Source organism: Pinus tabuliformis, chromosome 7 (assembly GCF_031772625.1).
Source record: "Pinus tabuliformis cultivar Carrire ecotype Pingquan chromosome 7, CPIR1, whole genome shotgun sequence".
Lineage (NCBI taxonomy): Eukaryota > Viridiplantae > Streptophyta > Pinopsida > Pinales > Pinaceae > Pinus > Pinus tabuliformis.
Window position 1 is genome coordinate 530,903,182 of NC_142293.1, and position 25,993 is coordinate 530,929,174.

At 39.5% G+C, this 25,993-nt stretch overlaps 1 protein-coding gene across 1 annotated transcript; it reads left to right on the forward strand.

Annotated features, from left to right (window-relative positions):
• Positions 1 to 24,806: 24,806 nt before the first annotated feature.
• On the forward strand, positions 24,807 to 25,790 carry LOC149248386 (uncharacterized). Its single transcript, XM_089449564.1, has one exon. It carries the CDS (start codon positions 24,807 to 24,809, stop codon positions 25,788 to 25,790), a length of 984 nt encoding a protein of 327 aa, XP_089305690.1.
• The last annotated feature ends 203 nt before the right edge of the window (positions 25,791 to 25,993 follow it).

The window sequence follows — 25,993 nt, forward strand, 5'->3', positions numbered from 1 at the left end:
CCTAGTACAACATCAGCACCTCCCATTGGAATGGAAAGCATTGGGCTAGTCAATACATATTCTCCCATGGATAGCTTGATATTATGGCACTTTCCAGAGCAATTTATTGTTCCTCCATTTGCAATCATCACTTGACACTCTGGTGCTGGATATAGGAAGCAATTCAATTCTTTTGCTACCCTACAATGAATAAAATTGTGGGTGCTTCCTGAATCAATCAACACTATTACCTTTTTCTTCTTGATTTGTCCTTCTATCTTGATGGTTTGAGGAGTGGTAATTCCCGCCAATGCATTACAAGATATGGTCGGATTTATTTGTTCTTCATCTAGGCTTTGTTCCTGGAGTATATCTCTTCTTTTGACCTTTCTTGCTCCTTTTCTTCTTCCTCTTCACAATCTATGTAGAATAATTTCTTCTCAGCACACTTATGACCTTTAGTGTATTTGCTATCACAACTGTAACAAAGCCCTTTTGCTCTTTTTTCTTCCAATTGTTGTGGTGTCAACCTTATAGGTTGTGGAAGACTAGGGGCAACCACACTTCCGTCTTTATAGTTGTGAGTGGTATGCTTCCTGGTTGCCATAATTTTGCTTTCCATTTTTCTTGCTAACCTGAATGCCTTCTCTAATGAATCAGGTTCCCAAAGGCGAACATCATGTTGGATATTATCCTTTAAAGACCCTATGAACACATCAATCCTATGCTCCTCTGGAATATCTTTTACCCTTATGTTCAATTTTTGGAACTCCTCAATGTGCTCCATTACTGAACCCTTTTGTTTGAGACTTATCAATTGGCTAAAAAAAGTGTTGCTTTTTGTATCTTCATAATGTGCTATCAATTCTTCCGTAAAAATTGCCCAAGTGATAAATTGTTTACGAGAGCAAAGCCATTGATACCATACAAACTGATTTGGTTCCAAATATACAATTGCCATACGTACCTTTTGTGCATTTTGCACATTATTGAGATCGAAGAATTGCTCCATCTGTAATATCCATGTGGCGGGATCCTTGCCATCAAACTTCATCATATCGATTTTTGGAATATGGTGATTCTTCGATCCAACATTAGCGTCTATGGAATCATGATTAACATTTCTTTTGTTCTCATCATGAGTTTCCTTTACTACCTTTTCACCATTAGTGACCCTTTCTTGTAGCAACTTCTTCAATTCTTCCATGTCTATCTTCAAATCTGCCATGTCTCTCTTCAAATCTGTCTTCGAATCATCCATCTTAGCTTCCATGCCCTTTATCTTAGATTCCATGCCATTTATCTTAGATTTCACGCCATTTATCTTAGATTCCACGCCACTTATCTTAGCTTCTGTTAGCTTTTGTGAGCGTGACATTTGTTGCACTTGTTCTTGTAATTTTGATATATCATGTAGCATTTCTTCCTCTTCTTCATGAGTCATGCTAGAGCTTTCAGGTTCCTTACTAGGTGTTTGCATTTTCTTTCCTCGGGGCATCAGTTATCGATAATAATGCTTTACTATGCCCTTTGAATTCCGTTAAACCAAGCTTACACAAAAAATTAAAAAAAAACTACACACTTTTTTTCACTTTATAGAAGCCTGATATTGAATCTGATGTATCTCTGTAATTTCAAATCATCCAGTTCTGAAATTGCTACCTGTAGTAGCCTTTTGTGTCCTCTTTCCAATGCCACAAGTCTGAGCCAAATTGGATTCTCCAAGGAAGAGTTATGTGAAATCTCCCACAGTGACTTGTTTTTAGACTGGTTCAGTAGAGCGAACTTGTACGACGTGCCACGAGTCACTGTTTCAACCTTTGAATCTGAAACACACATACAAGAAACTACAGTCCGTCCTCTTTCTGTACCTTCTTACGAAATTTCAATCTGATCCCCAGAGAGAAAGTTATGACGATTTTCCCCAGGTCACCTGTTTTGAATGTAATTCAGGAGTCTGCAAAAAGACCAACTTCCTCAGATCATATCTCCGCAAATATCACGCGAAAAGCTCTGAAATTCGGATCCAAGGTTTAGCGTGATTTCTTCTCAAATGGGTTTTTTTTGCGACTTCTGAAACATCACAGAAAAAATGTTATAGCGAAAATGCCACGATGACCTGTTTGGAGCAGCGAAACCCTAGAATCCAAAGCTCTGATATCAAATGTTATGAAACTAGCTCAAGAAAAGATAGAAAAGATAGATCAACGCCTTAGAATTCAGCCTCTTCGAGGGGGCAACCTCCTTTACATTACATAAATGAACAATTCTTGGATGATACAAATGACAAAACCTCCTTTCTATATATAGGAGTCTAAGGAGTCACAATATAATCCAGCCGACCTAACAATAATAATATAAAGCCACAAAAATAACAATAGAGGGATTCTATGAGGCACATAAATAACAATATGGGGGTAATAGGGGCACAACAATATAAATAAGGGGTATAACTACAATAGTAATGGGGTAATCACTAGTATTATAGGGACCCAACATTCTGACATAGCATGGTCACGTCAACAATTGGCGCAGAGCTGTCACGTGGCAATGACATGGCTATGACTTTGGTAGCCACGTGGCAGATCAGGATGATACACGAAATTTAGCAATAATATTTGGTAGTATAGTATAATACAAAGGAGATGTGTAATTCATTTAGTTAAAAGGTGGTATGTAAAAAAAATTATTAATTACAAAAATATGTTCATTATATATATATATAGAGAGAGAGAGAGAGAGAGAGAGAGAGATATATATATATATAGAGAGAGAGAGAGAGAGAGAGAGAGATAGAGAGCTCATAGTCTTGAGACATAAAGAAATAGGTTTATGACCCAAGACCTAGAGGCATCTAGAAGGAGTGAAAGCCCGCCCACTTATAGATCGTGGTTTTCCTTAAATAATAAAAATGAGTCAACCTGCATTCGTGGATAGTAGCTAGTGATGATTGTACACACTGCTAGTCCGACAATTGAGTTATGATAGTTTTCACACACACACATATGTATTTATTATAAGTCACAAATAAATATTTCAATGTCGACTACACATATATTATATAAAGTAATGCACATCATCTGCTTAAAAAAAGAAGAAGAAAAGATGGTTTTAGTATTTCTCTTCACAGGGAAAAAAGATTATCTAGCATTACACCAATACATGAGACAAATAGCCATAGGAATGCCATAACATGTCTAGAATATAAATTTGTATATGTTTATCCTTGAAAAAAATATATTATATAAAGTAAATGTGTGTGTGTGTGTTGTGATTAAAACATTTTGTTAGTGTGTTGCTTAAAATGTAGAAGATCAAGGAGAAATGTAAATATTTCCATTTTCAGCATGGATTTAATCCATATATGTAACTAATATAGGTCCATGTTAACTCCAAATCAATCAAGTTCCGAGAGGGATCACATATCTCAAGGTGCAATCCTTTTTCAATTTTTGCACTCTAAAAGAGGTTTGCACCTAAAGAGATTTGATCTTTCTCGATACTTGATGGATTTGATGTTAACATCAATATACACTAGTTGTGTGAATGAAAATGTGAAATGAAAAGACACGACTTCTTTGCTAGCCACATGTGTGTTTAGGTGTGTACATTTTCATTTATCCTTTTCTATGACATTTCATTTACTTATGATCTTATAAGTTAGTTTTTCAACTGAAATTTTGCTTATAAAAAACTTTAAAATCTAAAACAACATTATTTTATATTTTAATAATTAATTTAGTAACCTTCTACCATAACCACCAACTCCCTCTGTCCTTTTTTTGGTTCCATGCTTTACTCTAATTACCTCAAAAAATCTATACCTAAGGACACAAGTGAAACATTAAATACAATGAAATTTATACCCAGAACTAGTATTTGTGACAAATCAATTTGGTGATATAATATACAACTCTTTAACCCATGAGGTGTAGAACAATTGGTTTGTGTGGGGTTTAGTTCCCACTAGGTCTCAGGTTCAAATCTCGCGGGGAGGGGTTGTGATCGAGGTGGATAATGGTGGCCACCCGCCTATTCCACTTGGACCCTGAACACTATCTCTTTCAATTTTGTTGGTTTCCTTAATTGTAGCACATTTTACTATTTTTGACAGTTTTTTGGGTCCTGAACTTTCGGAGCCGTTTTGAGGCCTTAAATGACGTTTTTAGGGAAAACGGAGAGACCGAAAATGTACCAAAATGCCTAATTAGTTTGTCCATAGACTTCTCTTTGAGATCTTCGAAACGAGGTATTATGATATCCAAACAGAGATCGTATGCCAAAGTTACGACTCGAAGAAGTTGATGTACCAATTTACTCAAATGAGGCCCACAGTTTTGGCATTTCATCTCCTAGGGTTAGGTTCTTGGATGTTTAGGGTTTTCCATTGTTTATCAATAATAAACAAGTCTTTGAGCCTCGTTGTAACACAATTCAGAGGTATGTAATTGCCACATCTCTTCTCAGAGATAAGCTACCATCGCCTGAGCTATCTTATTTCCATTTTGTTTGTAAGCATAGTTCAATTATTTTTCTATTAACGAAATGAAGTGTTTTTCTGTTGCATCTCTGTATTTATGATTATATTTGTAAGTTGTTGTGTTCCTGTTTAAGTTCGGATCAATAGTATCATATTGGTCTGCTCTTTCTCTGTTTTTCTTTGCATGTCCCCAACGAGGTCAGGGTATAAGGAGTTAGGGCTCAATCTGGTTGAATTGTTGCAAGATTAGCCTTGCAAAACCCGACAACCTCCCATGACGGAAGAAAGGAAAGACGAGGGGGCAGGAGATACTTTCAAAATGTTACTCGAGGAAGCCCTCGAGCAACAAAGGGACGCAATGATGGATAACTTTGCCCAGATCCTTTGACGGTTACCCACAAGCGATGCATCTTCATCCAACAACCACTCTGGAGGTGCCATTTATTTTAAGGTACCAGTTAACTTCGATATTTCCATATTTGAAGGCCTGATAGATGCAGATGTCCTAGATAAATGGTTAAATCTGCTGGAAGGATATTTTTCAGTTCACGACTTTTCCAATTAGGAAAGGTTACTTTTGCACTTCTCCAAGCCGCTCCACACATCAAGGACTGGTGGGAAACCTATTGTGAACAAAAGGACGAGAGCGAACCCTCGTTGTTTTTAGCCGCACCCACTTGGGATTCTTTCCGAGACTCCATCAAGGAACAATATTACCCTGTTGGGAGCTATGAAGATAAATACATAAAGCGGACCATGCTACGGTAGGGAAGGGACCAAGATGTGTCAGAGTTCACAAATATTTTCCATACCATTTGCACTAAGCTGGGTATTAAGGATACTGAGCGACATTTGGTTCTCAAGTACTGCGGATGTCTACACAAGTACATCTAGGACGAGGTGGAGTTCTTGGACATTTCCTCGCTCAGCACGACGTATCGGTACACTGTCAAGATTGAGCAGAGGTTTAAACAGAATAAGCGAGAGTTTGGATCTGCAAATCCAAAGGAAAAGACGACCCCAAACCACAGAACAAAGGACCAAGCCAAGGTAGGGCTACCTAGGACAGGCCGCCGAAGCGCAAGAAAAGAACAACACCACGAAGACAAAGAAGGACACAGGAAATGGCGTGAGTTCCATAAGAGCTCCACTCACAATATAAGTGAGTGTTGGGCTAAGCAGTCACTGGTGGCCGAGCTAAAGGCTTCTAAATTAGACACATTTTCCGACTCTGAATCAGAACCCTATAAGGGAATTGACAAAGGGAAGAAGATCATTGATGCAAAGCCCAGTGCCACTGTGACCACCACCAAGATCCAGAAGATTGAGCCTAAAGATCCAGAGGAGGGGGAACGCCTCTTCCACTCACAGATGTGGGTGAAGGGTTCTCTGTTGCAGTTCATTGTCGACAACGGGAGCCAAAAGAACCTCAGTTTAGCAGAGGTCGTGAAGCGGTTGGGCCTAAAGACTACATCCACAGTCGTACACCACCGGGTGGCTTCACCAAGGACGAGATCTTCACTTTAGCCAGCAATGTCGCCTTCCCTACAACATCAATCCCTTCACGGATGAGGTACTGTTTGATGTTGTTCATCTTGAAGTTTGTGATGTATTGTTAGGACAACCATACTTATGGAAGCGACATGTTGTATATGAGTCTAGACCTCGCTCTGTGATTATTACCTTGGCCAAAAAGTCGTACAGGATACTGGAGGTAGCCCCGCCTACTGCCATCTTTTTTATCACTACCAAGCAATGTAGTAAGATCATTTCCCAGACCAGGAAATTTGTTTTCCTTATGATTCGCCCTCGGGGCAAGAAGAAGGTTGTGGTCACGACTTCCAGGAAGGCTCCTCTACACAACAACAACAAATGGACAAGGTTGTGGAGGAGTATATGGATATTTTAGCCTCACCTGCAGGGGTACCTATGCACTGTCAGGTCAAACACTCCATCAATCTGACCCCGGGCGCGTCGCTGCCTAATGGGATGATCTATTGACGCTCTGTTATGGAGAACGATGAGATCAGGAGACAGATTCATAAACTATTGCATAAAGGGCACATCAGGCCAAGCTCATCACCCTATGGGAGCCCGATTATATTGGTACAAAAGAAGGATGGGACCCGTAGGTTCTGTATTAACTACCGAGCGTTGAACAAGATCACTGTCGGGAATAGGTACGCAATCCCACAGATTGATGACCTTTTTGACGAGATCAAGGGTGCAAAATATTTCAGCAAGATTGAATTGAAGTCAGGTTATCACCAACTGCCTATCGAACCCTCTAATGTGTGGAAATCTGCCTTCAAATCCAAGGAGGGCCTTTTCGAATGATTGGTCATGTCGTTTGGATTGATGAATGTCCATGTAACCATCATGAGATTGATGGACGACACCTTACGACCCTTCACCAATGCATTCATGGTGGTGTATTTAGATGACATCTTGATCTTCAGCCAGAGTTGGGACGAGCACCTCCATCATATTCGACAGGTACTTCAAACTCTGCGACAACACAAGTTGTGTGCTAACTTGGGAAATGCACCTTTGGCCTGACCTAGGTTCAATATTTGGGGTACATAATTGATGAGCAGGATGTACATGTGGACCCATCCAAGATACAAGTCATTTGGGATTGGACAACCCCAACCACTCTAACAGAGCTCTGTAGCTTTTTAGGTCTTGCCAACTTCTACCATAGGTTCGTGTTGGGGTTATCTCATATCACTTGGCCTTTAAGTCAAGAACAGGGGCTTCACTCAATGAACCTATTGTTGGGTTGTGTTATATTCTTTCCACGACTAGCTCACATAGTTAACGGGGGGGGGCGAAGGCCCCCCTTCATTGTGTCGATTGCGTAGCGGGGGGGGGGTCATAGGGGGTTTGAGGGGTGTAGGTAACCCCCTAACTTTTGTTTTTTGCACCCTATATTAGGTTGGGTGGACCTACATATGGTTTTATGCATGATTTTCACACATGGTTTTGGACGCGATGTTTTTCGGTCCATGGAATTGGATGCTTTGACATGTATAAATATGTATTATAACATTGAAAGGAACATAATGAAAAATCAAGCTGGTAGTTCCGGTTTTGGGATCCAGGGGAAAATCTTTGTGTATATGTGGTTTATGTGTTATGCTTTCGCATTGTTTATTTTCTGTGTTTTAGAATTCGTATGCAGGTAATTTCTGTACAAGGTTAAAACCTACATTTGGTATCAAAGTTGTTTTGGCTTCAAGGGGACGCCTTTGTTGTTGAGGGTTTCGCTCAGGCCTGTGGTAGACCCTGTTCAGTGGGAGATCTGCGAGATCAATTCTAGTGGTGAAAGAAGATGGAAAGCAATGGAAAAATAGAGATCGAAAAATTTAATGGTTAGAGTTTTGAGTTGTGGAAACTCAAGATGGAGGATCTGTTGGTGGATAAAGATCAGTGGATCGCGGTAGATGCGAGTACTAAACCAACGGGAGTGTCCGATGAAGAATGGAAGAAGTTGGATCAGAAGGCAAAGAGTACAATACGATTGTGTGTCTCAGATTCATTATTTTTGAATGTATGAGGGGAAGCTACAACGAAGGCTTTGTGGGACAAGTTAGGGACTTTGTACCAATCTAAGTCTGGTGAATAAACTGTTCCCGCGGAAAAAGCTGTATAACCTGAGGATGAAAGATGGAGACTCGGTGACAGAGCATCTGAACGCATTTAATATTGTGGTAAGTCAGTTATTATCTGTTGATATTAAAATTTCAGATGAAGATAAGTGCATTAGTTTGCTGTGTTCTCTACTAGATTCGTGGGATAGTCTGGTTATTGCAATAGGTAGCAATACAACTGCCTTGCAGTTTGATGAAATAGTCTCATCCTTGTTGATGTAGGAGATGAGACAGAAAAATATGGAGAGCCAGAATGGTGATGTCTTGTTTGTACGAGGACGGTCCTAGAACAGAAACAAAAATAAGTCATCGAGTGGGAGATCGAAATCTAGAGGGATATCTAAATCTCCAGGAAAACCTGTAAAGGTGGTGTGCTGGAAATGTGGAAAGGAAGGGCACTACAAAAGGCACTGTAAATCTAAAGCTCCTGATAAAGGAAAGGGTTCTGATGATGCTCCTTCTGCAGAGGCGAAAACCACCTCAGATGAAGGTGGGGGTGTGTACTTGAATTCTTCAAGTACACATGTAGATCATGAGGCATGGTTGCTTGACTTAGATGCATCGTTTCACTTCACTCCCCATAGAGAGTGGTTCTGCGAGTATGAGAAATACGATGGTGGTGATTTCTTCTTAGGGGATGATAGGAAGGCTAGAATCGTTGGTCGCAAAAAAGTAAAGTTGAAGTTGAAAGGTGGAAGGTTAGAACACTTCTGGGTGTTCTGCATAGTCCTGCATTGGCCAAAAATCTGATTTCTGTAAGCAAGCTGGATGATGCAGGTGTAAAAACAGTGTTCGAGAAGGATACCCACAAGATGGTTCGGGGAGCACTGGTATTGATGCACGGAGTTCGGATTGGAACTCTGTACAAGCTGCAAGGTAGCACTGTTGTTGGTGGGTGCAACAACTATGTGGTTCCTGAAAGTGGAGCAAAAAATTTAGTGGTCTCTGGAGAGAAGACCATGCTATGACATCAAAGGCTTGGACATATTGGAGAGAAGGGCCTTCGAATACTTCATGGTAAAGGTATGGTAGAAGGTATGAGTAATAACTCTCTGGATTTTGATTTCTGTGAAAATTGTGTATATAGGGAGCAGAATCGGGTGAGTCTTCCCTCTGGTGGTAAGAGGGTGAAACATATATTAAAACTTGTGCACAGTGATGTGTTTGGACCTGTGAAGGTTCCATCATTGGGTAAGTCTGTGTACTATGTATCATTTATAGATGACTTCTCAAGGAATACATGGATATATTTCCTTAAGCAGAAATTTGAAGTCTTTGACAGGTTTAAAGAATTTAAAGCTCTAGTGGAAAACCAGACAGAGAAGAAAATAAAGATGTTGAGGATAGCTAACGGTGGAGAGTTTTGCAGTAAGGAATTTGAAGAATTATGTAAGAAGTGTGGTATAGCACGACAGAAGACTACTCCATACACACCTGAGCAAAATGGAGTTGGAGAAAGAATGAACAAGACGTTGATGGAAAGGGCAAGACACATTTTCAATGGTGCCAGGTTAGGACAGGAATTTTGGGAAGAGGCGGTGGAAATAGAATGTTACCTGGTCAACAGATCACCTTCATCAACGTTGGAGGATAAGACTCCACAAGAGTTATGGACTGTGTTATGAAACCATCTCAAGAAAAAGATAGAAAAGATAGATCAACGCCTTAGAATTCAGCCTCTTCGAGGGGGAAACCTCCTTTACATTACATAAATGAACAATTCTTGGATGATTCAAATAAAAAAACCTCCTTTTTATATATAGGAGTCTAAGGAGTCACAATATAACCCAGCCGACCTAACAATAATAATATAAAGCCACAAAAATAACAATAGGGGGATTCTATGGAGCACAGTAATAACAATATGGGGATAATAGGGGCACAACAATATTAATAAGGGGTACAACTACAATAGTAATGGGGTAATCACTAGTATTATAGGGACCCAACATGCCCCTCTCCTTCAAAAAAGTGTTGTCCTCAACGCTTGAGAAGTTCTGGATGCTTCTGTATAAAATTCTCATCCTCCCATGTGGAATCTTCAGCGGATAAGTTCTTCCACTTGATAAGATACTCCGAAATTGATCGATTTTGTAGCTGTCGAGTTCTTGTTTCTGTGACTGCTTCCAGTTCCAATATAATTTTTCCTTCCTCGTCAAGTTCTAGCAATATTGTTTGAACTGGGAGCTTGTCGCCTATAACCTTCTTTAAACATGAAACATGGAAAACTGGGTGCAATCGAGAAGCTGCAGGAAGCTCCAATTTGTATGCCATAGTACCAATCTTTTGCAACACCTTGTATGGACCATAATACTTTGGTGATAATTTATTATCCTTCTTAGCTTGCTTGAGGGACATTTGCGTATATGATTGTAGCCGTAGGAATACCCAATCACCTACATCAAAACTTCTTTCGCTACGATGTTGATCTGCCTGTTGTTTCATTCTATTACTGTGCCAACACGAGGTTATCCTTTAAGAGTTGGAGGACTTGTTGTTGATGTTCAATGTGATGTTCCACTGCTTGAACCTTAGAATTTTCTCTTAAATATGATGTGATGGAAGGTGGCTGATACCCATAAAGTGCCATAAATGGGGTCATTTTTGTTGCTGTATGGAAGGAAGTGTTATACCACCATTCAGCCAGAGGCAACCATTTGACCCATTGTGTCTGTTTATCAGATACAAAGCAACAAAGATATCCTTCCAAAAATTTGTTTACTATCTCAGTTTGCCCATCAGATTGAGGATGATAAGATGAGCTATGAGCTAACTAAGTACCAAGACAAGAAAATAATTCTGTCCAAAAATTTCCAGTGAAAATGGGATCTCTGTCACTTACAATAATCTTTGGGTTTCCATGTAGTTTTTGAATTGTTTCCATAAATGCAGTAGAAATTGTACTGGCTTTAAATGGATGTGATAATGCACAAAAGTGTGTATACTTGGTAAGTCTGTCAATTACCACCATGATGACACTCTTTCCCTCAGACTTGGGTAAACCTGTGATAAAGTCCATTGAAACCTCCTCCCAACATTGGCTTAGAATGGATAAAGGTTGTAATAGACCCGATGTCTTAATTGTTTCAATTTTATTTTGTTGGCAAACCAAACATTCTGCCACAAACTTTTGAATATCTGATTTAAGGCCATCCCAAAAGAATTCCTTCTTAACCCTGTGGTAAGTTTTTAAAAATCCTGAGTGCCCTCCTGAGGGAGAAGTGTGCAATTCCATAAGAATCTTTTATTTTAGCTGAGAATTCTTACAGAGGTATAAGCGATCTTTGTACCATAACGAATCATTTTGCCAGCTAAATGTATCAGACATACTGGAATCCTGTTGTAACTTTCGAATAAGTGCCCACACTTCTTCGTCATTCTTCCATTCCTCCCTTGCTTCGTTTATCCAATCTGGTTGGATAATAGAAATGGCGCACAACAATGCTTCCACATCCTCATCCTTTCTTGAGAGTGCATTTGCCACCACATTTTGCTTCCCTTTTTTGTAGATGATTTCAAAGTCATAACCCAACATCTTTGTGACCCACTTTTGTTGCTCTTCAGAGGATAATATTTGTTCTAAAAAGTATTCAAGGCTATCATGATCCGTTTTTACCTTGAAGTGTCTTTCCATTAGGTAGGGTCGCCATTTCTTAAGTGCATGGAGTATTGGCAACATTTCCTTCTCATAAATAGCTTTTAGTAAAAACTTTCCCTTGATTGGACGACTTTCAAAAGAAATGGGTCTTTCATCTTGCATTAAAACGGCACCAATTCCATTTCCTGAAGCATCACATTCCACAATAAAGGTTTTTGTGAAGTCCGGTGTAGCTAAGACCGGTGTTTGGCACATTGCCTCTTTAAGATGTTCGAATGCCTTTGTTGCTTCTGGAGTCCATGAAAATGCATCTTTCTTCAATAATGTTGTTAGAGGTGATGCTATTCTCCCATAATTCTTAAAAAAACTTGCGATAATACCCTGCCAACCCGAGAAATCCTCGCAGATGCTTTATGGATGTGGGAATTTTCCATTCCTTAATGGCTTTAATTTTGCTAGGGTCTACCTTAACTCCTTCATGAGATACAATATGACCCAGATATTCCACTTCTTGTACTCCAAAGAAACATTTGGATCTTTTTGCATGTAATTGTTTCTCCTCCAATAGTTGTAGCACCCTGTCAACATGTTCAACATGATCCTTCCAAGACTTGTTGTAGATTAGTATATCATCAAAAAATACTAACACAAATTTTCTAAGGAATGGTTTGAAAATTGAATTCATCAAACCTTGAAATGTTGAAGGTGCATTGGTAAGGCCAAAAGGCATGACCAAAAATTCATAATGACTCTCATGAGTTCTAAACGCTGTTTTCGGAATGTCTTCAATCTTCATTCTGATTTGATGATATCCTGAATGAAGATCCAACTTGGTGAAGTAAATTGATCCATGCAATTCATCCAGTAATTCATCAATGACAGGAATGGGAAACTTATCTTTAATAGTGAGCTTGTTGAGTTCCCTATAGTTCGGACACATTCGCCATGATCCATCCTTCTTGTGCACCAACACGACTGGAGCAGAGAAAGAACTTTGACTTGGTTGAATTATACCAGTCTCTAGCATTTTTGCAACCATACGTTTAATTTCACTCTTTTGGGCATAGGGATATCTGTACGGCCTGATGTTTGGAGGAAAACTTCCTGGAATCAGATGAATAGCATGATCATGATCACGAATAGGTGGGAGACCTTTGGGAGTCTCAAATACCTTGGATGATTGTCCAAGACTTTTTGGAGATCTGGAGAAATAGATGATTCCACTGTGGAAACATCTAGCGAACATAATTGTGCAATTACACCTCTTTGTTCCTTTTTTAGAAGCTTTGTCATACCGTTAGAGCTGATTATCTTTCCCGGTTTCCCTGCAATACCCCTTAATTCAACTTCCTTTCCTTCCACATAAAATTTCATGAAAAGTTCTTGAAAATTAAAAGCTATTGTACCCAAGGATTGTAGCCATTGGACTCCTAGTACAACATCAGCACCTCCCATTGGAATGGAAAGCATTGGGCTAGTCAATACATATTCTCCCATGGATAGCTTGATATTATGGCACTTTCCTGAGCAATTTATTGTTCCTCCATTTGCAACCATCACTTGACACTCTGGTGCTAGATATAAGAAGCAATTCAATTCTTTTGCTACCTTACAATGAATAAAATTTTGGGTACTTCCTGAATCAATCAACACTATTACCTTTTTCTTCTTGATTTGTCCTTCTACCTTGATGGTTTGAGGAGTGGTAATTCTCACCAATGCAGTACAAGATATGGTCGGATACATTTCTTCTTTATCTAGGATTTGTTCCTGGAGTATATCCTCTTCTTTTGACCTTTCTTGCTCATTTTCTTCTTCCTCTTCACAATCTATGTAGAATAATTTCTTCTCAGCACACTTATGACCTTTAGTGTATTTGCTATCACAACTGTAACAAAGCCCTTTTGCTCTTTTTTCTTCCAATTGTTGTGGTTTCAACCTTATAGGTTGTGGAAGACTAGCGGCAACAACACTTCCGTCTTTATAGTTGTGAGTGGTATGCTTCCTGGTTGCCATAATTTTGCTTTCCATTTTTTTGCTAACCTGAATGCCTTCTCTAATGAATTAGGTTCCCAAAGACGAACATCATGTTGGATATTATCCTTTAAAGACCCTATGAACACATCAATCCTATGCTCCTCTGGAATATCTTTTACCCTTATGTTCAATTTTTGGAACTCCTCAATGTGCTCCATTATTGAACCCTTTTGTTTGAGACTTATCAATTGGCTAAAAAAAGTGTTGCTTTTTGTATCCTCATAATGTGCTATCAATTCTTCCGTAAAAATTGCCCAAGTGATAAATTGTTTACGAGAGCAAAGCCATTAATACCATACAAACTGATTTGGTTCCAAATATAAAGTTGCAATACGTACCTTTTGTGTGTTTTGCACATTATTGAGATCGAAAAATTGCTCCATCTGTAATATCCATGTTGCAGGATCCTTGCCATCAAACTTCTTCATATTGATTTTTGGAATATGGTGGGTCTTTGATCCAACATTAGAGTCTATGGAATCATGATTAACATTTCTTTTGTTCTCATCATGAGTTTCCTTTACTACCCTTTCACCATTAGTGACCCTTTTTTGTAGCAACTTATTCATATTTATCTTCAAATCTTCCATGTCTGTCTTCAAATCTATCTTCAAATCATCCATATTAGCTTCCACGTCATTCATCTTAGCTTCTACACCTTTCTTTAAACAATCCATCTTAGCTTCTACGCCTTTCTTTAAACTATCCATCTTAAATTTTGTTCCTTTTTGTGCAAGGGACAGTTGTTGCACTTGGTCTTGTAATTTTGATATATCATGTTGCATTTCTTCCTCTTCTTCATGAGTCATGCTATAGCTTTCAGGTTCCTTACTAGGTGTTTGCATTTTCTTTCCTCGGGGCATCAGTTACCGATAATAATGCTCTACTATGCCATTTGAATTCCTTCAAAATAAATTTTCAAACCAAGCTTAAGCAAAAATTTAAGAAAATCTACACACCTTTTTTCACTTTGTAGGAGCTTGATATTGCCTCTGATGTATCTCTGTACTTTACAATCATCTAGATTTGAATTTGTGACCTACAGTAGCCCTCTATGTCCTCTTTCCAATTCCACAAGTATGACCCAAATTGGATTCTCCAAGGAAGAGTTATGCGAAATCTCCCACATGGACTTGATTATAGACTAGTTCAGTAGAGCAAACTTGTACGACGTGCCACGAGTCACTGTTTCGACCTTTGGATCTGAAAAATACATACAAGAAACTACAGTCCATCCTCTTTCTATAACTTACAAAATTTCAATCCGATCCCCAGAGAGAAAGTTATGATGCTTTTCCCCAGGTCACTTGTTTGGAATGTAATTCAGGAGTCTGCAAAAAGACCAACTTCCTCAGATCATATCTCCACAAATATAGCGCGAACAGCTCTGAAATTCAGACCCGAGGTTCAACGCGATTTCTTCTCAAATGGATTTTTTTTCAAGTTCTGAAACGTCGTAAAAAAAAAGTTATAGCGAAAATGCCACGATGACCTGTTTGGAGCAGCGAAACCCTAGAATCCAAAGCTCTTATACCAAATGTTATGAAACCAGCTCAAGAAAAAGATAGAAAAGATAGATCAAAGCCTTAGAATTAAGCCTCTTCGAGGGGGCAACCTCCTTTACATTACATAAATGAACAATTCTTGGATGATTCAAATGACAAAACCTCCTTTCTATATATAGGAGTCTAAGGAGTCACAATATAACCCAGCCGACCTAACAATAATAATATAAAGCCACAAAAATAACAATAGAGGGATTCTATGGGGCACGGTAATAACAATATGGGGATAATAGGGGCACAACAATATTAATAAGGGGTACAACTACAATAGTAATGGGGTAATCACTAGTATTATAGGGACCCAAACAGACTGGTAGGAAACCCTCTCTTTCACATATGAGGGTATTTGGATGTGATGCATATGTACATGTTCCAAAGGAGAAACGTACCAAGTTGGATAGTAAATCTGACAATTGCATCTTTATTGGGTATAAGGATGGTTTAAAGGGTTATAAGCTTTGGAACCCAATAACAAGGAAGGTTGTGTACAACCGATATGTGGTGTTCAGAGGGGTAAAAGATGTTATTAAACATGAAGTCCAACCAAAGGAACCTGAGAAGATAGAGTTTGATCTTAAGGAGGAAGAATCAGATTCTACAATAGAGGAGGAATTAGAAGATGAATAGCCACAAACTCCGGGTGTGATAAGATCAGTTCGAGAAAGAAGGCAGCCAGAAAGGTATAGTCCATCTACTTTCTGTTCAAATTTTTCTTTATCTGTTACTGACGATGATCCCAGAACTATGAAGGAAGCAGTAGATTCAGATGATGGAAAACTCTGGAAAGAGGCCATGGTTGATGAAATGGAATCTTTGCACAAAAATGAGGCTTGGGAATTGGTGGAGTTGCTGGCTGGAAGGAAACCCATTGGCAACATGGGTGTTCAAGAAAAAGACAAATGCAGAAGGAAAGGTGGATAAATACAAAGCTTAGTTGGTTGCAAAAGGTTATTCCCAGGTGCCGGGAATTGATTTTGGTGATATTTTTTTTCCTGTTGTCAAGGTGAATTCTATTAGATTATTTTTATATGTTGCTGCTGCTTTTGATTTTGAGATAGAACAGGTGGATGTGAAGACAACATTTCTTCACGGGGATCTGGAAGAGGAAATCTACATGAAGCAACGTGAAGGCTTTGCAGTGAAGGGTAAGAAAGAGTTGGTATGCAAGTTAAAGAAGTCTCTTTATGGGTTAAAATAGTCACCAAGGATGTGGTATCATAAATTTGATACATTTATACGGGGACTTGGCTTTACTAGAAGCAAAGCAGATCACAATGTGTATTTTAAATTAATTGGTGATCATGTTATTTATATGGGCTTATATGTGGATGATATGTTGCTAGTTGGAAATGACAAAGAAATTATCCAAAATTTGAAGACCCAATTGTCTTCCAAATTTGACATGAAATATCTTGGTGCTGCAAACTATATTTTGGGCATGGAAATTAAAAGAGATCGGGCAAAGAGGAAGCTCTGGTTAAACCAGAGGAGATATGTCAAGACTATACTGCAGAGGTTTAATATGCAGGATAGTAAACCAGTGAAGGTTCTTATTCCTGTAGGTGTGAAGTTATCTGCTGAACAGTGTTCGAAAACACAAGAAGAGGAAGAGGACATGTCCCATGTTCCATATGCAAGTGCAGTCAGTAGCCTGATGTATGCAATTGTCTATACTAGACCAGACATTGCACATGCAGTGGGAGTATTGAGCAGGTTTATGTCAAATCCAGGGAAGGAGCACTGAACAACAATGAAGCGAATTTTCAGGTATTTGCGTGGCACTAGTGATTATGGTTTGTGCTGCCAAGGAAAACCAAGATTGGACAGAGTGTTAGATATTCGTGGCTTTGTTGATGCACACTGGGCTGGAGATCTGGATTAGAGAAGATCTACAAGTGGGTATGTGTTTAACCTATTTTGAGGTGCAGTCAGTTGGATGAGTAAGAAACAATCTGTAGTGGCACTATCAACTACAGAGGCAGAATACATGGCAGCCACTCATGGAAGAAAGGAAGCAATTTGGTTGTAGAGATTGTGTTCAAGTATGGGGTTAGTACAGGGAGTGATAAGGATAGATTGTGACAGCCAAAGTGCAATTTTCTTGGCAAAGAACTTTGCATATCATTCAAAGACAAAGCACATTGATGTTCAGTATCACTTTGTGAGGGATATGATAGAAGACAAAAAGGTTTTGCTGGTAAAGTTGGACACTTTGAAGAACACTGCAGATGCATTGACAAAATATGTGAGCTCTGAGAAATTCTCTTGGTGTAGAGAAACAATGGGCATTGTAGGGCTGGATAAATGACTAAGCTCTCTTGTGGCCCCCTGTGGAAAGAAAACAACAAGTGGGAGAATGTTGGGTTGTGTTATATTCTTTCCACAACTAGCCCACGTAGTTAACCGGGGAGTTAGAGGGGGGCGGAGCCCCTCGTTTGTTGCGTCGATTGTGTAGCGGGGGGGTCACACGGGGTTTGTTTTTTGCACCCTATATTAGGTTGGGTGGACCTACCTATGGTTTTGTGCAAGATTTTCGCACATGGTTTTGGATGTGATGGTTTTCGGTCCATGGTTTTGGACGCGATAGTTTTTGGTCCATGGTATTGGATGCTTCGGCATGTATAAATATGTATTGTAACATTGAAAGGAGCATAATGAAAAATCAAGATGGTAGTCCCGGTTTTGGGATCCAAGGGAAATTCTCTATGTATATGTGTTTTATGTGTTATGCTCTCGCATTGTTTATTTTCTGTGTTTTAGAATTCGTATGCAAGTAATTTCTGTACAGGGTTAAAACCTACACCTATGACATATCATATGCGTTCGTGGCATATTAAACAATACCCCTAATTTGACTACATATTGGAAAATACCTCTAAAAATCACATTATTTAACCCCCTACTAATATGAACCCAATACACCTTCACAATTTAAAAAACCCCTACTTTCACTAGATATTGTAGGTATCGATTTTTTCGTTAACATCTTTTATACCCCTTTATATTTTTTTATTAACTTTGAGCTCCATTTTATATACTTCCCATAATATATGATCAATATATTATGTCATTTTTCCTTAATATATATCCCCCAATATGAACCCACGTGGTATGGTATTGCTTCCTCAGTGAAGCCCCCGTGAAGTCAAGTCACCAAGGGCAAAGCAAAAGCAAAGTTTTTTGGTCTGAAACCCAACAATGAGCGTTCTCCGAGTTGAAACTTTGTTCTGCACTAGTGCTCACATTGCCAAACCTGCAACAACGCATTTGAGATTGAGACATATGCCTCCTACTACGCTATTAGTGTGGTTCTTACTCAGCATGGGCATCCAGTGGCTTACCACAGTGAGACACTTTCAAACACAGTCTGAAAGTACCCCACTTATGACAAAGAAATGTATTCCATTGTGCAAGCCTGCCGTCAATGGAAGCATTACATTATGGGGAAAGAAACGGTCATCCACACAGACCACTGACCTCTACAGTTCATACAAACACAAGGGAAGTTGCAGAACGATCGCCATCAGAAATGGTCCACCTACGTGCAACAATTCCATTTGAACATTAGGTATAAGAAGGGCAACACCAATAATGTCACAGATTGCCTCAGTCGACCACCGGTCATGGCGTTGATCACTATGCTCTACTCCTGTGGGCACAAGACATCAGGGTAGCCACATCTTTACAAGAGAAATCCAGAATTCGGCAGCACGTACTAGACACTCCTGGAAGGGGAGCAAGTTCCAAATTTCACCTTCAGGATGCACCGTTATGCCACCTAGGACACATCTGTGTTCCTTCAAGTGAGCTTGCCAAAATGATTTGGGAGGCACATTACAGTCGGGTCGTTGGACATTTCGGAGTAGAGAAAACATTAGCGATATTGTAAAAGTATTTTTGTTGGCCGAAACTTCGTCAGGATGTTGGGAAGTACATTAGATCCTGCACCGCCTACGCCATTACCAAACTAGCCATCAAGAAGCAAGATGACAGATTCTTTAAGATGACCATCATGGCAGCCCCCAAGAAGAGTATCATAGCAGAAGCCATTGTTGGCTCTTCTTTGAGCGAGTGTGGGTAAACTTTGGGATCCCACAATCCATTGTTTCAGATCGGGACAACAGATTCCTGAGTGCATTTTGGTAAAGTCTCTAGCCGATGTTGTATACAAAACTTACTAAGTCCATGACTTTCCATCCCCAAACTGATGACCAAATAGAGGTTATCAACAGGATGATCATACACATTCTATGCATGTACAACTCGAAGCATCCTCGCACATGGGATGAAAGCGTCCCTATGTCCAGCACAACTACAACAGAGCTCTCCACAGCTCAACGAGCCACAACCCCTTTTAGGTAGGGTTGGGATTTCAGCCATTATGTCCCATTGATGTGGCCATACCATTTGCAGCTACTCAGGCAAATTCGGCTCATGTCCAGTCCGAAGCCGATAGGGCTAACAGCTTCATTGAGTGCATTCAATACATCCACCAACAGATCCATGATATATTGGACAAAGCCAATGCTAAGTACAACCAACACCATGATCAACATCAAGTGTCACACAAGTTCCAGGTGGGTGACAAAGTTTGGCTACATTTGCAGGAGCGCCTCGCTAGACCCCACCACAAGCTTCGCCCACTCCGATATGGGCCATACACCATCACCAAGGTTGTAGGGGACAATGCCTTCGAGCTTAGTATTCCACCGTTCCTTGGTCTGCACCCAATGTTCAATGTAGACCGCCTTCGGCCATACTTTCCACCATTGTTGGACACATTCGATGTTGCAAAACAACTCACACCAACATAGCTAAACCCAGACTACATGGAACATGCCACCACTGATCGGATCATGGACACACAGATCAAGAACACTCACCAATAGAAGATCCAACTATATCGAGTTGTCAAAGCTAGAAAACTCCTTCATCAAGGCAAGTGGCTCACCAGGGACCAAGTTCAACAGAAGTTTCCCCATCTCATGGAGGCACTCAATGTAATGGGGACCATTGCTTCCTAAGGGGGGAGAAATGATCCAAGTGGATATTGGTGGCCACCTGCCTATTCCACTTAGACCCCCAACACTGTCTCTTTCAGTTTTTCGTTTTCCTTGACTATAGCACAGTTTACTATTTTTCACAGTTTTTTAGGTCCTGAACTTCCGGTGCTATTTTGAAGCCCTAAACGTCATTTTTCGAGAAAACGGAGAGATCGAAAATGTCCCAAATTTGCAGACTAGTTTCTTTGTCGCCTTCTCTTTGAGATCTTTGAAATGAGGTATTATGATAGCCAAATGAAGATCTTATGCCAAAGTTACGACCTCGGGAAGTTGATGTACCAATTTACTCAAACGGGTCCCGTAGTTTTGGCGCTTTATCTCCTAGGGTTAGGTTTTCGGATGTTTAGGGTTTTCCATTGTTTCTAAATAATAAATAGGCCTTTGAGCCTCATTGTAACACAGTTCAGAGGCATGTAGCCGCCACATCTCTTCTCAGAGATAAGCTACCATCACCCGAGCTATCTTATTTCCATTCTGTTTGTAAGCATAATTCAATATTTTTCTATTAATGAAATGAAGTGTTTTTCTGCTGCATCTCTGTATTTATGATTATATCTGTAAGTTGTTGCGTTCCTGTTTAAGTTCGGATTAGGTTGAGGATGGGAGTCACCTTTAGGGGGAATTAAACTATCCCAAGGGGCATCCAATCCTAATCGAGCTTTGTACAATCCTAGTGATAGCATTCTATTGTCAGATTAGGCTCTTCCTAGTTGGGAAAAAGGAAAAAAGAAGTATATCATTATCTACACTAACCATTCTTCCATTCAACATTACGGCTGACCCTAACCTAGGCTATATCTAGTTGGAAAAAAAAATAGTATATCATTGTCCCTACTAATCATTCTTCCATTCAACATTGGGCTTGGTTGTAATGTGCCCCCCCATTTTCCCTATTCCTTACTAAGGGTAGAAGGAGGCAATTAGTTTGATGATATGACCTCCAAAGTCTAGTTATTGAAATTGGGTCCAATTTTTTTGATCTCTTTTTGACTTCCTCAAAACTTAAAATAGACGACACCATTGTATTCATCTCATCAAGACCTTTTGAGTGATATAAAATTTTCCTAAATCAGACTCCTGGATCAAAAGCTATGGTAGTTTAAATATCGGCCTATTAGACAACGCTACATCATTTTGGCCTACCACGTGGCACCCATGTGGCTATTTGAGTCAGAGTCCACATGGCAGTTGTTGACCCGTTCATAATCGATGTCACACTCACCCCTTTGTTTATGGCTCGTGCATATAATATAAGTGTTAAACCCCTTCAAACCACACGCACGCACACACACACACACATGTTGTGTAGGCCCCCTCCCACCACCTTAACTGCCAGCCATTGCACTTCAACTAATGGTGTGGGGTCATTCCTCCACCATGGACCTCTCCCCATACATGCTACATCACCCTTTACTCACTATCACGTGCATGTAGGCCCCACCACAGCCACCTCATCCTGTGGATTAATTCCTAGTGGGATTACATCTAGTTCCACAAGAAATCGTCGAGGACAAGGCACCAGTGCGATGTTAGCAACCCTTTACGCCAGGTGATGTCACCCTCCATGTGAATCCACTCTAGGTGTTCCAGGTGTCACTCTTTACTGGCCACTTGGCCTTACCAAAACCCCAAAATTAGGCATTAGAGGAAATTTTATCCTAAAAGTGCCCATGAAATTTTCATGTAATTTCCATGTCATCATATGTAAACTAGTCAAAATCCTTTAAATTTAAAAAGAGGTACATGTAAATATTTTGGAGGTAAAAGAAAAAAAACTACATTTTTTAATTGTCTTTTTGGTTTATCTACTTATAGGTTTACTCAAATTTCAAGTGTGGACACTCTTTGGATGAAGAATTAAATTCCACATCCAACGAGTACCAATTATGAAATTGTTTTAAAAGACCCACATTAATAAAAATCGTGTTTTGTTTTGTTGTGTTTTTGTTTTTGTTTTTGTTTTTTGTTTTTTGTTTTTTATTTTTTTGTTTTTGTTTGTTTGTTTTGTTTTTTTTTATGTATCTTCAATTTTTTTAATCAATGTGGTTCTTCTTAATCCCACATTATAAGATATTATACGAGGTCCTCCACTAGTTAATTGGCCTCACTACGCCATGTCGTCCCAATGCTTAAATCCTAGAAGTTTCATCTTTGCCTCCCTTTTAAAACCCTTGGGTAACTCTTGTTGGGGTCCATCCAACGTCGGGAGTGCATACTCAATTCAATGGCCGAGATCAGGTTTGGAGGCCCCCACTATGCCACTTGTCCCAATGTTTAAATCCTGACGGGGTTGATCGTTCCTCCACTTGAATTCTATGGGGAAAAAGTCCTAGGGTCATCCAATGGTGGAACTTTACTATGACGAGGCAACCATCTACAACCTAGATTAAAGATTGCATGCCCATTTGGTCACAACCCTGATTTACATGGTTTTAATGAGGCTTAACATCACTCCTCCAAAGAGATAAGGGTTACTACCCCGTATAAACACATTGGCATATACACATTTGATTTTACCCGGCTCTCTAGAGCTATCCCTCCTAGGTTTGGCATCATCTCAGCCCAAACTGGCCGCCGACCTGTATACACACACACACACATGCCAAACCTGGATACATAGATACACACATGCATATATATCAACTCTTCCTCTTGAGCTTACAAGATTTAATTCAGGGTTGAATAACCAATTTATTTCAAGTTTAAATCCTGACGGGGTTAATCGTTCCTCCACTTGAATTCTATGGGGGGGAAGTCATAAGGTCATCTGATGGTGGAACTTTACTACTACCAGGCAACCATCTACAACCCAAATTAATCATGCATGCCCGTTTGGTCACAACCCTGATTTACATGGTTTTAACAAGGCTTAATGTCATTCCTCCAAAGAGATAAGGGTTACTACCCCATATAAACACATGGGCACACACACTTTGATTTTACACAGCTTTATAGAGCTATCCCTCCTAGGTTTGGCATCATCTCGGCCAGGTTCGACGTGTGTTTCACACACACACACACACACATATATACTTTTCTAAGGTTGATAAGCCAGTCGTTGAACTTGTCAAGGCAGTTCTCCATGAGTTTTATGGAGAAATTAAGGTTGATGGCCATCATTATGCAGATATGTTCATGAGCCAAAGACTTTGTGATATAAAAGAACTTCCTGAGTTCTTCTGTACAATGCAAGATCTTCTTTATAAGGCAAGAGACCCACAAAATACAACTTATTTGAGAAAATATTTGTTTACAATGCCTGGCAGGATCCCAGACCTTGTTAGGGCCAAATTTGAAGCTGAAAATATAGATATTGAAAATCTTTCTCTTGCAGGACTCCATGAACAAATTGTATTTACTCTACAGAAAGAATGCCTCTAAAAGAAGACAGCCAAATCAATGAAGAAACAACTCGGCTTCAATGCAAGTGTTTGTGATATCTATGCAAAAACCTATCATTTTGGCTGCAAAAGCAAAAAGAAGAACACTAGCAAAGGACAATGTGGAAGTGATTGCCAATGTTGAAAATGCACGAAGAAAAGCCAACCTAGAAGGTTTTACCCTAGAAGACAAAGGTTTCAGAGACTGAGAAAAGGATATTTCAAGAAAAGGCAAGAAGGCGCCCAAAGAGCACAATCAAGAACTTGTTTCATTTATAAGAAGCTGGACCACTGGGCAAGCAAATGTCCTTTGAAGGGTAAAAATCGTTTCCAAAATAAATTGTTTGACATTTTTTCTAATATTTATGATTCGACTGAATGGGATCAAGTAGATCAGCCCCCACAAAATGAAGAATATTTTTCAGTCACAGATTCATATGAGTCCAACCCTCCATCTCCACATCCTGAAGACTCATTTTGCTCTGAATCCACCTCAGATCTTGACTTCATTTCCGATGTCAAGATGTTTCATTTAGAAAATCCTGCAGACCTCCGCTTTGAAATTGCATCTATACAATCTCGTATTTCTTCTCTCACACCAGGAGATTTCGCCATCCGACACCAACTCATGGAACGTCTCTCAACCCTCCAGCACCAACTTGCCAAAATCACGCAGCCAAGCGTGGTGAATCTTGGTGCCTACTATCCAAGTGACACACCTACCACATTTGCACAGATTTCCTTTACACCCTCATCCAACATTCCACCAAAGAAGCAGTTTCCCTGCAGGTCTACTGTAAGCAGAGAAGAAGTAAGATTTCTTCATTAGAGGAAATCCTATGGGTTTAAGAAAGCTACTCCCATCATTGAGAATATCTCAGACAAAGAAGAAGAATCAGACTAGGTTAGTAAACTAAAAGGAGAAATATTGCATATAGAAACCACCATTGAAGAGAAAAGAGGTTTGGTTAAAGAAATTCTAACTAGTATGAGAGTTGACTAAAAGGAATTGGCCGAAAAACATAAACAACTTGTAAAATTGAAAGATTCAATGATGATAGAAGAATTTGAAGATATGCTCGGAGAAGAAGAAGATCATAACTGGGAGCAACAAGAATTACAATTCATACCAGAAGACCTCCAGCCAGAACGAGGTACATCTATTCTCCATATTAAGGGATTTGAAGATAGGATTTTTATTAGAGTAGATGTCAAAGTAAGTGGTTATAAAAAATATTCTCTAGATGCACAATTAGACACAGGAGCTATGAATTCTTGTGCAAAACATAGTGCCATTCCTGAATACTATTGGCAACCCACAAACTTGCAGTTCAGAGCTGTAAATAAGACGTTAATGACTATCAGAGCTATGGCTCCTAATTTCCTGATTATTCTTAATGGAATTCCTACTTCTGTAAATTTGTACAGTTTTGATACAGGTAGTGATATTTTGTTGGGACAATATTTTGTAAGGAGACATCTTCCTCTTGTTGTAGAAGCAAGCCATATTTGCCTCAACATCCAAGGAAGAACTGTAAAAATCCAGAGCAAGTCGAGCTATGTAAATAGAATTGTAGACCCTATCCTAGATATAGTTGAATGTTCTCTTGACAAGCTAGCAAAAATCAACAAAGTAATCAGAAATGCTGAGATCCAAGGGCCAGAATATATCAGAGAAATAAAAGAGAAAATTGAAGTAAAATGTACAACAGATGCACCCAATGCATTTTGGCAAAGAGAGCAATACTTTGTGGATCTTCCCTACAAAGAAAATTATTCTGGGACACCTCAGAAATCATCAGCAAACCAGATGTCCCCACCAGAGCTCGAACTCTGTAAAAAGGAGATTGCTGAACTATTAGAAAGAAAGTTGATTGAACCAAGCAGAAGCCCTTGGGCTTGCCCAACATTCTATGTCAACAAGCATTCAGAGCAAAAGAGAGGTAAACCTCGGATGGTGATTAACTATAGACAATTAAACGATGCTTTGTTTCCTATCAGGTATCCTTTGCCATCTAAAGAAGCTTTATTTTAGAAAATTAGTAATAATAATGTGTTTAGCAAATTTGACCTTAAGAGCGGATTCTGGAAGATAGGGATCAAACCATCTGACAGATACAAGACTGGTTTTGTGGTACCACACGGGCAGTTCCAATGGCGAGTAATGCCCTTTGGATTGAAGAATGCACCCTTTGAATTCCAGAAAATAATGGAAGATATTTTTGGGGACTTGAAATT